At 31.7% G+C, this 15,430-nt stretch overlaps 1 protein-coding gene across 1 annotated transcript in view; it reads right to left on the bottom strand.

Moving 5' to 3' along the window:
* Window positions 1-14,314, bottom strand: part of LOC311126864 (piezo-type mechanosensitive ion channel component 2-like) — a gene marked incomplete at both ends in the record, with an annotated part of 197,156 nt that extends 182,842 nt beyond the window's left edge. Inside the window, 4 exons of the mRNA XM_084200840.1 lie at window positions 11,872-11,961; window positions 13,122-13,284; window positions 13,496-13,613; window positions 14,071-14,314. Of these exons, the coding sequence (XP_084056966.1) occupies window positions 11,872-11,961; window positions 13,122-13,284; window positions 13,496-13,613; window positions 14,071-14,314 (615 nt within the window). The remainder of the gene's footprint in view (window positions 1-11,871; window positions 11,962-13,121; window positions 13,285-13,495; window positions 13,614-14,070) is intronic.
* Window positions 14,315-15,430: the final 1,116 nt, after the last annotated feature.

The raw sequence follows: 15,430 nt of genomic DNA, 5'->3' as shown, positions 1-15,430 counted from the left end.
AAAAGCTGGATAAAGTTAGGTTAATAGATAAAGCATGGATAAAGCTTGGGTTAATAGATAAAGCATGGATAAAGGTTAGGTTAATAGATAAAGACTGGATAAAGTTTAGGTTAATAGATACAGACTGGATAAAGGTTATGTTAATAGATAAAGACTGGATAAAGTTTAGGTTAATAGATAAAGACTGGATAAAGGTTAGGTTAATAGATAAAGCATGAATAAAGGTTAGGTTAATAGATAAAGACTGGATAAAGGTTAGGTTAATAGATAAAGCATGGATAAAAATTAGGTTAATAGATAAAGCATGGATAAAGGTTAGGTTAATAGATAAAGCATGGATAAAGATTAGGTTAATAGATAAAGCATGGATAAAGGCTAGGTTAATAGATAAAGAATGGATAAAGGTTAGGTTAATAGATAAAGCATGGATAAAGCTTAGGTTAATAGATAAAGCATGGATAAAGGTTAGGTTAATAGATAAAGTCTGGATAAAGCTTAGGTTAATAGATAAAAGCTGGATAAAAGTTAGGTTAATAGATAAAGAATGGATAAAGGTTAGGTTAATAGATAAAGACTGGATAAAGGTTAGGTTAATAGATAAAGACTGGATAAAGGTTAGGTTAATAGATAAAGGATGGATAAAGATTAGGTTAATAGATAAAGCATGGATAAAGATTAGGTTAATAGATAAATCCTGGATAAAGGTTAATAGATAAAGCATGGATAAAGGTTATGTTAATAGATAAAGCCTGGATAAAGGTTAGGTTCATAAATAAAGACTGGATAAAGGTTAGGTTAATAGATACAGTCTGGATAAAGGTTAGGTTAATAGATAAAGCCTGGATAAAGGTTAGGTTAATAGATAAAGTCTGGATAAAGGTTAATAGATAAAGTCTGGATAAAGTTTAATAGACAAAGTCTGGATAAAGGTTAGGTTAATAGATACAATCTGGATAAAGGTTAGGTTAATAGATAAAGTCTGGATAAAGGTTAGGTTAATAGATACAAGCTGGATGAAGGTTAGGTTAATAGATAAAGACTGGATAAAGGTTAGGTTAGGTTAATAGAAAAAGGCTGGATAAGGGTTAGGTTAATAGATAAAGCATGGATAATGGTTAGGTTAATAGATAAAAGCTGGATAAAGTTAGGTTAATAGATAAAGCATGGATAAAGCTTGGGTTAATAGATAAAGCATGGATAAAGGTTAGGTTAATAGATAAAGACTGGATAAAGTTTAGGTTAATAGATACAGACTGGATAAAGGTTATGTTAATAGATAAAGACTGGATAAAGTTTAGGTTAATAGATAAAGACTGGATAAAGGTTAGGTTAATAGATAAAGCATGGATAAAGGTTAGGTTAATAGATAAAGACTGGATAAAGGTTAGGTTAATAGATAAAGCATGGATAAAGATTAGGTTAATAGATAAAGCATGGATAAAGGTTAGGTTAATAGATAAAGCATGGATAAAGATTAGGTTAATAGATAAAGCATGGATAAAGGCTAGGTTAATAGATAAAGCATGGATAAAGGTTAGGTTAATTGATAAAGCATGGATAAAGCTTAGGTTAATAGATAAAGCATGGATAAAGATTAGGTTAATAGATAAAGTCTGGATAAAGCTTAGGTTAATAGATAAAAGCTGGATAAAAGTTAGGTTAATAGATAAAGAATGGATAAAGGTTAGGTTAATAGATAAAGACTGGATAAAGGTTAGGTTAATAGATAAAGACTGGATAAAGGTTAGGTTAATAGATAAAGGATGGATAAAGATTAGGTTAATAGATAAAGCATGGATAAAGATTAGGTTAATAGATAAATCCTGGATAAAGGTTAATAGATAAAGCATGGATAAAGGTTATGTTAATAGATAAAGCCTGGATAAAGGTTAGGTTCATAAATAAAGACTGGATAAAGATTAGGTTAATAGATAAAGGCTGGATAAAGGTTAGGTTAATAGATAAAGACTGGATAAAGTTTAGGTTAATAGATAAAGTCTGGATAAAGGTTAGGTTAATAGATAAAGACTGGATAAAGATTAGGTTAATAGATAAAGGCTGGATAAAGGTTAGGTTAATAGATAAAGTCTGGATAAAGGTTAGGTTAATAGATAAAGTCTGGATAAAGGTTAGGTTAATAAATAAAGTCTGGATAAAGGTTAGGTTAATAGATACAGGCTGGATAAAGGTTAGGTTAATAGATAAAGTCTGGATAAAGATTAGGTTAATAGATAAAGGTTTAAATGTTAGGTTAATAGATAAAGCATGGATAAAGATTAGGTTAATAGATAAATCCTGGATAAAGGTTATGTTAATAGATAAAGGTTTAAATGTTAGGTTAATAGATAAAGCATGGATAAAGATTAGGTTAATATATAAATCCTGGATAAAGGTTAGGTTAATAGATAAAGCCTGGATAAAGATTAGGTTAATAGATAAAGACTGGATAAAGATTAGGTTAATAGATAAATCCTGGATAAAGGTTATGTTAATAGATAAAGGTTTAAATGTTAGGTTAATAGATAAAGCATGGATAAAGATTAGGTTAATATATAAATCCTGGATAAAGGTTAGGTTAATAGATAAAGCATGGATAAAGATTAGGTTAATAGATCAATCCTGGATAAAGGTTATGTTAATAGATAAAGCCTGGATAAAGGTTAGGTTAATAGATAAAGACTGGATAAAGATTAGGTTAATAGATAAAGGCTGGATAAAGGTTAATAGATAAAGACTGGATAAAAGTTAGGTTAATAGATAAAGTCTGGATAAAGTCTGGATAAAGGTTAGGTTAATAGATAAAGTCTGGATAAAGGTTAATAGATAAAGTCTGGATAAAGGTTAGGTTAATAGATAAAGTCTGGACAAAGGTTAATAGATAAAGTCTGGATAAAGGTTAGGTTAATAGATAAAAGCTGGATAAAAGTTAGGTTAATAGATAAAGCATGGATAAAGATTAGGTTAATAGATAAAGTCTGGACAAAGGTTAATATATAAAGTCTGGATAAAGGTTAGGTTAATAGATAAAAGCTGGATAAAAATTAGGTTAATAGATAAAGCCTGGATAAAGATTAGGTTAATAGATCAAGTCTGGAAAAAGGTTAGGTTAATAGATAAAAGCTGAATAAAAGTTAGGTTAATAGATAAAGACTGGATAAAGGTTAGGTTAATAGATAAAGACTGGATAAAGGTTAGGTTAATAGATAAAGTCTGGATAAAGATTAGGTTAATAGATAAAGCATGGATAAAGATTAGGTTAATAGATAAAGCATGGATAAAGATTAGGTTAATAGATAAAGCATGGATAAAGGTCAGGTTAATAGATAAAGCCTGGATAAAGGTTAGGTTAATAGATAAAGTCTGGATAAAGGTTAGGTTAATAGATAAAGTCTGGATAAAGGTTAGGTTAATAGATAAAGTCTGGATAAAGGATAGGTTAACAGATAAAGACTGGATAAAGGTTAGGTTAATAGATAAAGGATGGATAAAGTTTAGGTTAATAGAAAAGTCTGGATAAAGGTTAATAGATAAAGACTGGATAAAGGTTAGGTTAATAGATAAAGACTGGATAAAGGTTAGGTTAATAGATAAAAGCTGGATAAAGTTAGGTTAATAGATAAAGACTGGATAAAGGTTATGTTAATAGATAAAGACTGGATAAAGATTATTTGAATAGATAAAGACTGGATAAAGTTTAGGTTAATAGATAAAGATAGATAAAGGTTAGGTTAATAGATAAAGCATGGATAAAAGTAATCTTAATTGATAAAGACTGGATAAAGATTAGGTTAATAGATACAGACTGGATAAATATATTTTAATAGATAAAGTCTGGATAAAGATTATTTTAATAGAAAAAGTCTGGATTAAGATTAATAGATACAGACTGGATAAAGTTTAGGTTAATACATAAAGACTGGATAAAGGTTATGTTAATAGATAAAGACTGGATAAAGGTTAGGTTAGGTTAATAGATAAAGACTGGATAAAGGTTAGGTTAGGTTAATAGATAAAGGTTTAAATGTTAGGTTAATAGATAAATCCTGGATAAAGGTTAGGTTAATAGATAAAGCATGGATAAAGGTTATGTTAATAGATAAAGCCTGGATAAAGGTTAGGTTAATAGATAAAGACTGGATAAAGATTAGGTTAATTGATAAAAGCTGGATAAAGGTTAGGTTAATAGATAAAGCCTGGATAAAGGTTAGGTTAATAGATAAAGACTGGATAAAGGTAGGTTAATAGATAAAGTCTGGATAAAGGTTAGGTTAATAGATACAGTCTGGATAAAGGTTAGGTTAATAGATAAAGCCTGGATAAAGGTTAGGTTAATAGATAAAGTCTGGATAAAGGTTAATAGATAAAGTCTGGATAAAGGTTAATAGACAAAGTCTGGATAAAGGTTAGGTTAATAGATACAATCTGGATAAAGGTTAGGTTAATAGATAAAAGCTGGATGAAGGTTAGGTTAATAGATAAAGACTGGATAAAGGTTAGGTTAGGTTAATAGAAAAAGGCTGGATAAGGGTTAGGTTAATAGATAAAGCATGGATAATGGTTAGGTTAATAGATAAAAGCTGGATAAAGTTAGGTTAATAGATAAAGCATGGATAAAGCTTGGGTTAATAGATAAAGCATGGATAAAGGTTAGGTTAATAGATAAAGACTGGATAAAGTTTAGGTTAATAGATACAGACTGGATAAAGGTTATGTTAATAGATAAAGACTGGATAAAGATTATTTGAATAGATAAAGACTGGATAAAGTTTAGGTTAATAGATAAAGATTAGATAAAGGTTAGTTTAATAGATAAAGCATGGATAAAAGTAATCTTAATTGATAAAGACTGGATAAAGGTTAGGTTAATAGATACAGACTGGATAAATATATTTTAATAGATAAAGTCTGGATAAATGTTATTTTAATAGATAAAGTCTGGATAAAGATTAATAGATACAGACTGGATAAAGTTTAGGTTAATACATAAAGACTGGATAAAGGTTATGTTAATAGATAAAGACTGGATGAAGGTTAGGTTAATAGATAAAGACTGGATAAAGGTTAGGTTAGGTTAATAAATAAAGCATGGATAAAGATTAGGTTAATAGATAAAGACTGGATAAAGGTTTAAAGGTTAATACATAATGTCTGGATAAAGGTTAGGTTAATAGATAAAGCATTGATAAAGATTAGGTTAATAGATAAAGGCTGGATAAAGGTTATGTTAATAGATAAAGGTTTAAATGTTAGGTTAATAGATAAAGCCTGGATAAAGGTTAGGTTAATAGATAAAGTCTGGATAAAGGTTAATAGATAAAGTCTGGATAAAGGTTAATAGACAAAGTCTGGATAAAGGTTAGGTTAATAGATACAATCTGGATAAAGGTTAGGTTAATAGATAAAAGCTGGATGAAGGTTAGGTTAATAGATAAAGACTGGATAAAGGTTAGGTTAGGTTAATAGAAAAAGGCTGGATAAGGGTTAGGTTAATAGATAAAGCATGGATAATGGTTAGGTTAATAGATAAAAGCTGGATAAAGTTAGGTTAATAGATAAAGCATGGATAAAGCTTGGGTTAATAGATAAAGCATGGATAAAGGTTAGGTTAATAGATAAAGACTGGATAAAGTTTAGGTTAATAGATACAGACTGGATAAAGGTTATGTTAATAGATAAAGACTGGATAAAGATTATTTGAATAGATAAAGACTGGATAAAGTTTAGGTTAATAGATAAAGATTAGATAAAGGTTAGTTTAATAGATAAAGCATGGATAAAAGTAATCTTAATTGATAAAGACTGGATAAAGGTTAGGTTAATAGATACAGACTGGATAAATATATTTTAATAGATAAAGTCTGGATAAATGTTATTTTAATAGATAAAGTCTGGATAAAGATTAATAGATACAGACTGGATAAAGTTTAGGTTAATACATAAAGACTGGATAAAGGTTAGGTTAATAGATAAAGACTGGATGAAGGTTAGGTTAATAGATAAAGACTGGATAAAGGTTAGGTTAGGTTAATAAATAAAGCATGGATAAAGATTAGGTTAATAGATAAAGACTGGATAAAGGTTTAAAGGTTAATACATAATGTCTGGATAAAGGTTAGGTTAATAGATAAAGCATTGATAAAGATTAGGTTAATAGATAAAGGCTGGATAAAGGTTATGTTAATAGATAAAGGTTTAAATGTTAGGTTAATAGATAAAGCATGGATAAAGATTAGGTTAATATATAAATCCTGGATAAAGGTTAGGTTAATAGATAAAGCCTGGATAAAGATTAGGTTAATAGATAAAGACTGGATAAAGATTAGGTTAATAGATAAATCCTGGATAAAGGTTATGTTAATAGATAAAGGTTTAAATGTTAGGTTAATAGATAAAGCATGGATAAAGATTAGGTTAATATATAAATCCTGGATAAAGGTTAGGTTAATAGATAAAGCATGGATAAAGATTAGGTTAATAGATAAATCCTGGATAAAGGTTATGTTAATAGATAAAGCCTGGATAAAGGTTAGGTTAATAGATAAAGACTGGATAAAGATTAGGTTAATAGATAAAGGCTGGATAAAGGTTAATAGATAAAGACTGGATAAAAGTTAGGTTAATAGATAAAGTCTGGATAAAGTCTGGATAAAGGTTAGGTTAATAGATAAAGTCTGGATAAAGGTTAATAGATAAAGTCTGGATAAAGGTTAGGTTAATAGATAAAGTCTGGACAAAGGTTAATAGATAAAGTCTGGATAAAGGTTAGGTTAATAGATAAAAGCTGGATAAAAGTTAGGTTAATAGATAAAGCATGGATAAAGATTAGGTTAATAGATAAAGTCTGGACAAAGGTTAATATATAAAGTCTGGATAAAGGTTAGGTTAATAGATAAAAGCTGGATAAAAATTAGGTTAATAGATAAAGCCTGGATAAAGATTAGGTTAATAGATCAAGTCTGGAAAAAGGTTAGGTTAATAGATAAAAGCTGAATAAAAGTTAGGTTAATAGATAAAGACTGGATAAAGGTTAGGTTAATAGATAAAGACTGGATAAAGGTTAGGTTAATAGATAAAGTCTGGATAAAGATTAGGTTAATAGATAAAGCATGGATAAAGATTAGGTTAATAGATAAAGCATGGATAAAGATTAGGTTAATAGATAAAGCATGGATAAAGGTCAGGTTAATAGATAAAGCCTGGATAAAGGTTAGGTTAATAGATAAAGTCTGGATAAAGGTTAGGTTAATAGATAAAGTCTGGATAAAGGTTAGGTTAATAGATAAAGTCTGGATAAAGGATAGGTTAACAGATAAAGACTGGATAAAGGTTAGGTTAATAGATAAAGGATGGATAAAGTTTAGGTTAATAGAAAAGTCTGGATAAAGGTTAATAGATAAAGACTGGATAAAGGTTAGGTTAATAGATAAAGACTGGATAAAGGTTAGGTTAATAGATAAAAGCTGGATAAAGTTAGGTTAATAGATAAAGACTGGATAAAGGTTATGTTAATAGATAAAGACTGGATAAAGATTATTTGAATAGATAAAGACTGGATAAAGTTTAGGTTAATAGATAAAGATAGATAAAGGTTAGGTTAATAGATAAAGCATGGATAAAAGTAATCTTAATTGATAAAGACTGGATAAAGATTAGGTTAATAGATACAGACTGGATAAATATATTTTAATAGATAAAGTCTGGATAAAGATTATTTTAATAGAAAAAGTCTGGATTAAGATTAATAGATACAGACTGGATAAAGTTTAGGTTAATACATAAAGACTGGATAAAGGTTATGTTAATAGATAAAGACTGGATAAAGGTTAGGTTAGGTTAATAGATAAAGACTGGATAAAGGTTAGGTTAGGTTAATAGATAAAGGTTTAAATGTTAGGTTAATAGATAAATCCTGGATAAAGGTTAGGTTAATAGATAAAGCATGGATAAAGGTTATGTTAATAGATAAAGCCTGGATAAAGGTTAGGTTAATAGATAAAGACTGGATAAAGATTAGGTTAATTGATAAAAGCTGGATAAAGGTTAGGTTAATAGATAAAGCCTGGATAAAGGTTAGGTTAATAGATAAAGACTGGATAAAGGTTGGTTAATAGATAAAGTCTGGATAAAGGTTAGGTTAATAGATACAGTCTGGATAAAGGTTAGGTTAATAGATAAAGCCTGGATAAAGGTTAGGTTAATAGATAAAGTCTGGATAAAGGTTAATAGATAAAGTCTGGATAAAGGTTAATAGACAAAGTCTGGATAAAGGTTAGGTTAATAGATACAATCTGGATAAAGGTTAGGTTAATAGATAAAGTCTGGATAAAGGTTAGGTTAATAGATAAAAGCTGGATGAAGGTTAGGTTAATAGATAAAGACTGGATAAAGGTTAGGTTAGGTTAATAGAAAAAGGCTGGATAAGGGTTAGGTTAATAGATAAAGCATGGATAATGGTTAGGTTAATAGATAAAAGCTGGATAAAGTTAGGTTAATAGATAAAGCATGGATAAAGCTTGGGTTAATAGATAAAGCATGGATAAAGGTTAGGTTAATAGATAAAGACTGGATAAAGTTTAGGTTAATAGATACAGACTGGATAAAGGTTATGTTAATAGATAAAGACTGGATAAAGATTATTTGAATAGATAAAGACTGGATAAAGTTTAGGTTAATAGATAAAGATTAGATAAAGGTTAGTTTAATAGATAAAGCATGGATAAAAGTAATCTTAATTGATAAAGACTGGATAAAGGTTAGGTTAATAGATACAGACTGGATAAATATATTTTAATAGATAAAGTCTGGATAAATGTTATTTTAATAGATAAAGTCTGGATAAAGATTAATAGATACAGACTGGATAAAGTTTAGGTTAATACATAAAGACTGGATAAAGGTTATGTTAATAGATAAAGACTGGATGAAGGTTAGGTTAATAGATAAAGACTGGATAAAGGTTAGGTTAGGTTAATAAATAAAGCATGGATAAAGATTAGGTTAATAGATAAAGACTGGATAAAGGTTTAAAGGTTAATACATAATGTCTGGATAAAGGTTAGGTTAATAGATAAAGCATTGATAAAGATTAGGTTAATAGATAAAGGCTGGATAAAGGTTAATAGATAAAACTGGATAAAGGTTAGGTTAATAGATAAAGCATGGATAAAGGTTAGGTTAATAGATAAAGACTGGATAAATATTAGGTTAATAGATAAAGGCTGGATAAAGGTTAGGTTAATAGATAAAGCATGGATAACGATTAGTTTAATAGATAAAGGATGGATAAAGGTTAGGTTAATAGATGCAGTCTGGATAAAGGTTAGGTTAATAGATAAAGCATGGATAAAGATTAGGTTAATAGATAAAGGCTGGATAAAGGTTAGGTTAATAGATAAAGGTTTAAAGGTTAATACATAAAGCATGGATAAAGGTTAGGTTAATAAAGATTAGGTTAATAGATAAAGGTTAGGTTAATAGATAAAGTCTGGATAAAGGTTAGGTTAATAGATAAAGTCTGGATAAAGGTTAGGTTAATAGATAAAGGTTTAAAGGTTAATACATAAAGCATGGATAAAGGTTAGGTTAATAAAGATTAGGTTAATAGATAAAGGTTAGGTTAATAGATAAAGTCTGGATAAAGGTTAATAGATAAAGTCTGGATAAAGGTTAGGTTAATAGATAAAGGTTTAAAGGTTAATACATAAAGCATGGATAAAGGTTAGGTTAATAAAGATTAGGTTAATAGATAAAGGTTAGGTTAATAGATAAAGTCTGGATAAAGGTTAGGTTAATAGATAAAGTCTGGATAAAGGTTAGGTTAATAGATAAAGACTGTATAAAGGTTAATAGATAAAGAATGGATAAAGGTTAGGTTAATAGATCAAAGCTGGATAAAGGTTAGGTTAATAGATAAAGACTGGATAAAGATTAGGTTAATAGATAAAGCATGGATAAAGGTTAGGTTAATAGATAAAGTATGGATAAAGGTTAGGTTAATAGATAAAGACTGGATAAAGGTTAGGTTAATAGATAAACGTTTAAATGTTAGGTTAATAGATAAAGGCTGGATAAAGATTAGGTTAATAGATAAAGCCTGGATAAAGGTTAGGTTAATAGATAAAGACTGGATAAAGGTTAGGTTAATAGATAAAGACTGGATAAAGGTTAATAGATAAAGCATGGATAAAGGTTAGGTTAATAGATAAAGCATGGATAAAGGTTAATAGATAAAGCATGGATAAAGGTTAGATTAAGAGATAAAAGCTGGATAAAGGTTAGGTTAATAGATAAAGACTGGATAAAGATTAGGTTAATAGATAAAGTCTGGATAAAGGTTAGGTTAATAGATAAAGACTGGATAAAGGTTAGGTTAATAGATAAAGGCTGGATAAAGGTTAGGTTAATAGATAAAGTCTGGATAAAGTTTAGGTTAATACATAAAGTCTGGATAAAGGTTAATAGATAAAGCCTGGATAAAAGTTAGGTTAATAGATAAAGTCTGGATAAAGGTTAGGTTAATAGATAAAAGCTGGATAAAGGTTAGTTTAATAGATAAAGCATGGATAAAGGTTTGGTTAATAGATAAAGGGTGGATTAAGGTTAGGTTAATAGATAAAGTCTGGATAAAGATTAGGTTAATAGATAAAGACTGGATAAAGGTAGGTTAATAGATAAAAGCTGGATAAATGTTAGGTTAATAGATAAAGACTGAATAAAGGTTTGGTTAATAGATAAAGGATGGATTAAGGTTAGGTTAATAGATAAAGTCTGGATAAAGGTTAGGATGAAGTTTTGTTAATAGATAAAGGCTGGATAAAGATGATGTTAATAGATAAAGGTTTAAAGGTTAGGTTAATAGATAAAGCATGGATAAAGGTTAGGTTAATAGATAAAGCATGGATAAAGGTTAATAGATAAAGCATGGATAAAGGTTAGGTTAATAGATAAAGAATGGATAAAGGTTAGGTTAATAGATAAAGCATGGATAAAGCTTAGGTTAATAGATAAAGGATGGATAAAGGTTAGGTTAATAGATAAAGCATGGATAAAGGTTAGGTTAATAGATAAAGAATGGATAAAGGTTAGGTTAATAGATAAAGACTGGATAAAGGTTAGGTTAATAGATAAAGATTTAAAGGGAAGGTTAATAGATAAAGGTTTAAAGGTTAGGTTAATAGATAAAGGTTTAAAGGGAAGGTTAATAGATACAGGTTTAAAGGGAAGGTTAATAGATAAAGATTTAAAGGGAAGGTTAATAGATAAAGGTTTAAAGGGAAGGTTAATAGATAAAGGTTTAAAGGGAAGGTTAATAGATAAAGGTTTAAAGGGAAGGTTAATAGATAAAGGTTTAAAGGGAAGGTTAATAGATACAGGTTTAAAGGGAAGGTTAATAGATAAAGGTTTAAAGGGAAGGTTAATAGATACAGGTTTAAAGGGAAGGTTAATAGATAAAGGTTTAAAGGGAAGGTTAATAGATACAGGTTTAAAGGGAAGGTTAATAGATAAAGGTTTAAAGGGAAGGTTAATAGATACAGGTTTAAAGGGAAGGTTAATAGATCAAGGTTTAAAGGGAAGGTTAATAGATAAAGGTTTAAAGGGAAGGTTAATAGATAAAGGTTTAAAGGGAAGGTTAATAGATACAGGTTTAAAGGGAAGGTTAATAGATAAAGGTTTAAAGGGAAGGTTAATAGATAAAGGTTTAAAGGGAAGGTTAATAGATACAGGTTTAAAGGGAAGGTTAATAGATAAAGGTTTAAAGGGTAGTTTAATAGATAAAGGTTTAAAGGGAAGGTTAATATATAAAGGTTTAAAGGGAAGGTTCATAGATAAAGGTTTAAAGGGAAGGTCCATATCCAGCTTGTTGTGACTTACTGTCTCTTCAGCTGTTCCATAGACTTGTTCTCTTCCTCCAATCTGGCTCTGACTGCCTTCACTATCGTAGCCTGGAACAACTCAGCCCCTCTGAAACACACATACACATGATCACATCACAGATACATGATCACATCACAGATACATGATCACATCACAGATACATGATCATATCACAGATACATTATCATATCACATATATATTAGCACATCACAGAAACATTACCATATCACAGATACATTACCATATCACAGAACATTAGCATATCACATAAACATTACCATATCACATTTACATTACCATATCACAGCACATTATCATATCTCAGATACGTTATCATATCACAGGTACATTATCATATCACAGATATATTAGCATATCACAGAAACATTACCATATCACAGATACATTACCATATCACATAGACATGACCATATCACAGTACATTATCGTATCACAGATACGTTATCATATCACAGGTACATTATCATATCACAGATATATTAGCATATCACAGAAACATTACCATATCACAGATACATTACCATATCACATAGACATGACCATATCACAGTACATTATCGTATCGCAGATACGTTATCATATCACAGGTACATTATCATCACAGTACTACAGCTGAGTAAGAACAGTTGTAAAGAGTTCGCTGGTGCAATGGAGGTCTTTGGAACCACGCTTGTGTGATGAGTAACCTTGCCTGGGACCTAAAGACTTGCGTTAGCTCCCCAACCTAATGTCTAGACTTTAGCTCAGTGGGCTAAACCAGTTTTGTGGCATTTAAGGGACCTGGTGTCACGGTTTCGGCCGAGGCTGCTCCTCCTCCTGGTTCGGGCAGGCTTCGGCGTTCGCCGTCCCCGGAGTATTAGCTGCCACCGCTCTATGTGTCTGCATTTGATTGTTTTTGTCTGTCTGTATCACCTGTGTCCATTTGTGTCTTGATTACGTGTCCTATAAGTTCCTTGTTTTGTTCTAGTAATCTTGTGTGTTGTTGCTTCCTGCCATTGTGTCGGAGCTATGTGTTTGCTCCCGTTTTGTTTCATGTCTTAGTGTTTACGCGTGTGCGTATTTTTCCCTCGCCTCGTTGTCTGTTTTGAGGTCGGAGGTTTTCACTTGCATTTTGGTGACTATTAAAGTCTGTTGGACTTTACCTCTGTGTCCTGCGCCTGACTCCTCCACCACATCCACATCGGTACCATTGACACCTGGGTTGGAAAGCCAGTTATGTGCATACCTGGATGCCAGTATCTGGGAGGCCCTGATGTCAGCCACCACGTGTAGAAAGTAGTAACTCATGAAGACACGTCTCTGCAACAGCAGGAAGGCAAAACAGATACTGTCCCAGATGATCCCAGCCTCGTCGCTGGGCAGAATACAGTTCTGAACACCGTCCACGGCTAGAGAGGACACACGCACACAGACACACACACGCACACAGACACACACACACACACAGACAGACACACACACACACAGAGAGAACACCTTTATTTATATCATTTCTACATTTAATCTCCTTCATAAAACATTGGTTTAATTGATTTTAAACTGTTGAATGCTACTGTGCTTCATGACATTAAATGATCCGTTATTTAGTAAGAGACTTACGTGTGAAGTCTCTGTTGGTGATGACGTTATACTCCTTGATGGTGCAGGCCAGACTGAGGAGCTGGATCAGCCAACAGTTGTTGACTACCAGGACATTGATGTAACCACAGGCCAGGATCTGAACACAGCGCAGAGATGAGGAATCAGATATACAGGATAAACAAGGAATCAGATACACAGGGTGAATCAGATACACAGGGTGAATCAGATACACAGGTTAATCAAGGAATCAGATACACAGGGTGAATCAGATACACAGGGTGAATCAGATACACAGGGTGAATCAGATACACAGGGTGAATCAGATACACAGGGTGAATCAGATACACAGGGTGAATCGGATACACAGGGTGAATCGGATACACAGGGTGAATCAGATACACAGGGTGAATCAGCTACACAGGGTGAGTCAGATGGTGGGTGGTGAAAAGGAGAACACTGGATGGAAGGACCTTTCATATTCACCTTTATGTAATATGACTTTGTTTATTATTGTGAAGCATCTACTGTATGTAGTGCTTATGAACACTTAAGAATGCTATATAAACCCTGTTCATAATCACGGTCCCACTCACAGACAGGATGTTCTTCATGGTGATGACAAACACATTATAGGCGATCAGGAAGTCCCAGTAGTGTAGGATCTTCTTGATTGGCTTGAGCAGCAGCTCCCCGCCGAACAGCAGGAAGTAGAAACATCCCACCAGATAGCCCAAACAGAAGATGCTGATACGTGTGGTGCCAGTGATGAAGATGATGGTGAGGACAAACCAGAACAGGTAGCTAAACAAGATCACCTTCAGCATGTCCAGGTAGGACCTGGTAAAAGGACCGGAGAGAAGTGAAAAAGAGACAAGAACCAGGTTCAATGTGTTCAATGTTTTCAATGTGGACAATGTGTTCAATGTGTTCAATGTTTTCAATGTGTTCAATGTTTTCAATGTGGACAATATGTTCAATATGTTCAATGTTTTCAATGTGTTCAATGTTTTCAATGTGGACAATGTGTTCAATGTTTTCAATGTGGACAATGTGTTCAATGTTTTCAATGTGGTCAAAGTTTTCAATATGTTCAATGTTTTCAATGTTGTCAACGTGGTCAATGTGTTCAATGTGGTCAATGTGTTCAATGTGTTCAATGTGGTCAATGTGTTCAATGTTGTCACTGTGTTCAATGTATTCAATGTTGTCAATGTGTTCAATGTTGTCAATGTGTTCAATGTGGTCAATGTGTTCAAAGTATTCAATGCTTTAGCTTAGTGTAGTGCACAGACCCGGGTTCAAACCCAATCACCTTTTCCCTGACCACTTTACCTAAATGGGAAGTAACCCTGTCTGTAGTCATATAAGATACATCATTAGGCCGTTGAGCTACAGTAGGAAAAAACATCATGTTGAGTGCACAGGAAAAGTCTAAACTATGTTTGTGGTTGTTCTGTAACATAATCTGTAATACAACCATCAATCACATCATTTCTAACTAGATCAATAACAGTCAGGCTTACAGTAAAGGTCTGATTGTGATCGATCAATACATGGAAACTACGGTTGATAATATAATATATGGAGTTGACTTGAAACCCAATCAATGTCTATCAGTACAGGTATGTACTCTACTGAGAGAGACAGAGACAGAGAGAGACAGAGAGAGACAGAGAGAGACAGAGAGAGACAGAGAGAGACAGAGAGAGACAGAGAGAGAGAGAGAGAGATAGAGAGAGAGAGCCAGAGAGAGAGAGTTAGAGAGAGAGAGACAGAGAGAGAGAGAGAAAGAGAGAGAGACAGAGAGAGACAGAGAGAGAGAGAGATAGAGAGAGAGAGAGATAGAGATAGAGAAACAGACATACAGACGGAGAGAGAGAGACAGAGAGAGAAGGCCTTGTGATAACTCCATCCATTTCTATCAGTACAGGTATGCACTTTACTGAGAGAGAG

The sequence above is a fragment of the Coregonus lavaretus genome, assembly GCF_964263955.1.
Source record: "Coregonus lavaretus genome assembly, contig: HAP1_SCAFFOLD_371, whole genome shotgun sequence".
Lineage (NCBI taxonomy): Eukaryota > Metazoa > Chordata > Actinopteri > Salmoniformes > Salmonidae > Coregonus > Coregonus lavaretus.
This window is presented reverse-complemented; position numbering and strand designations above follow the sequence as displayed.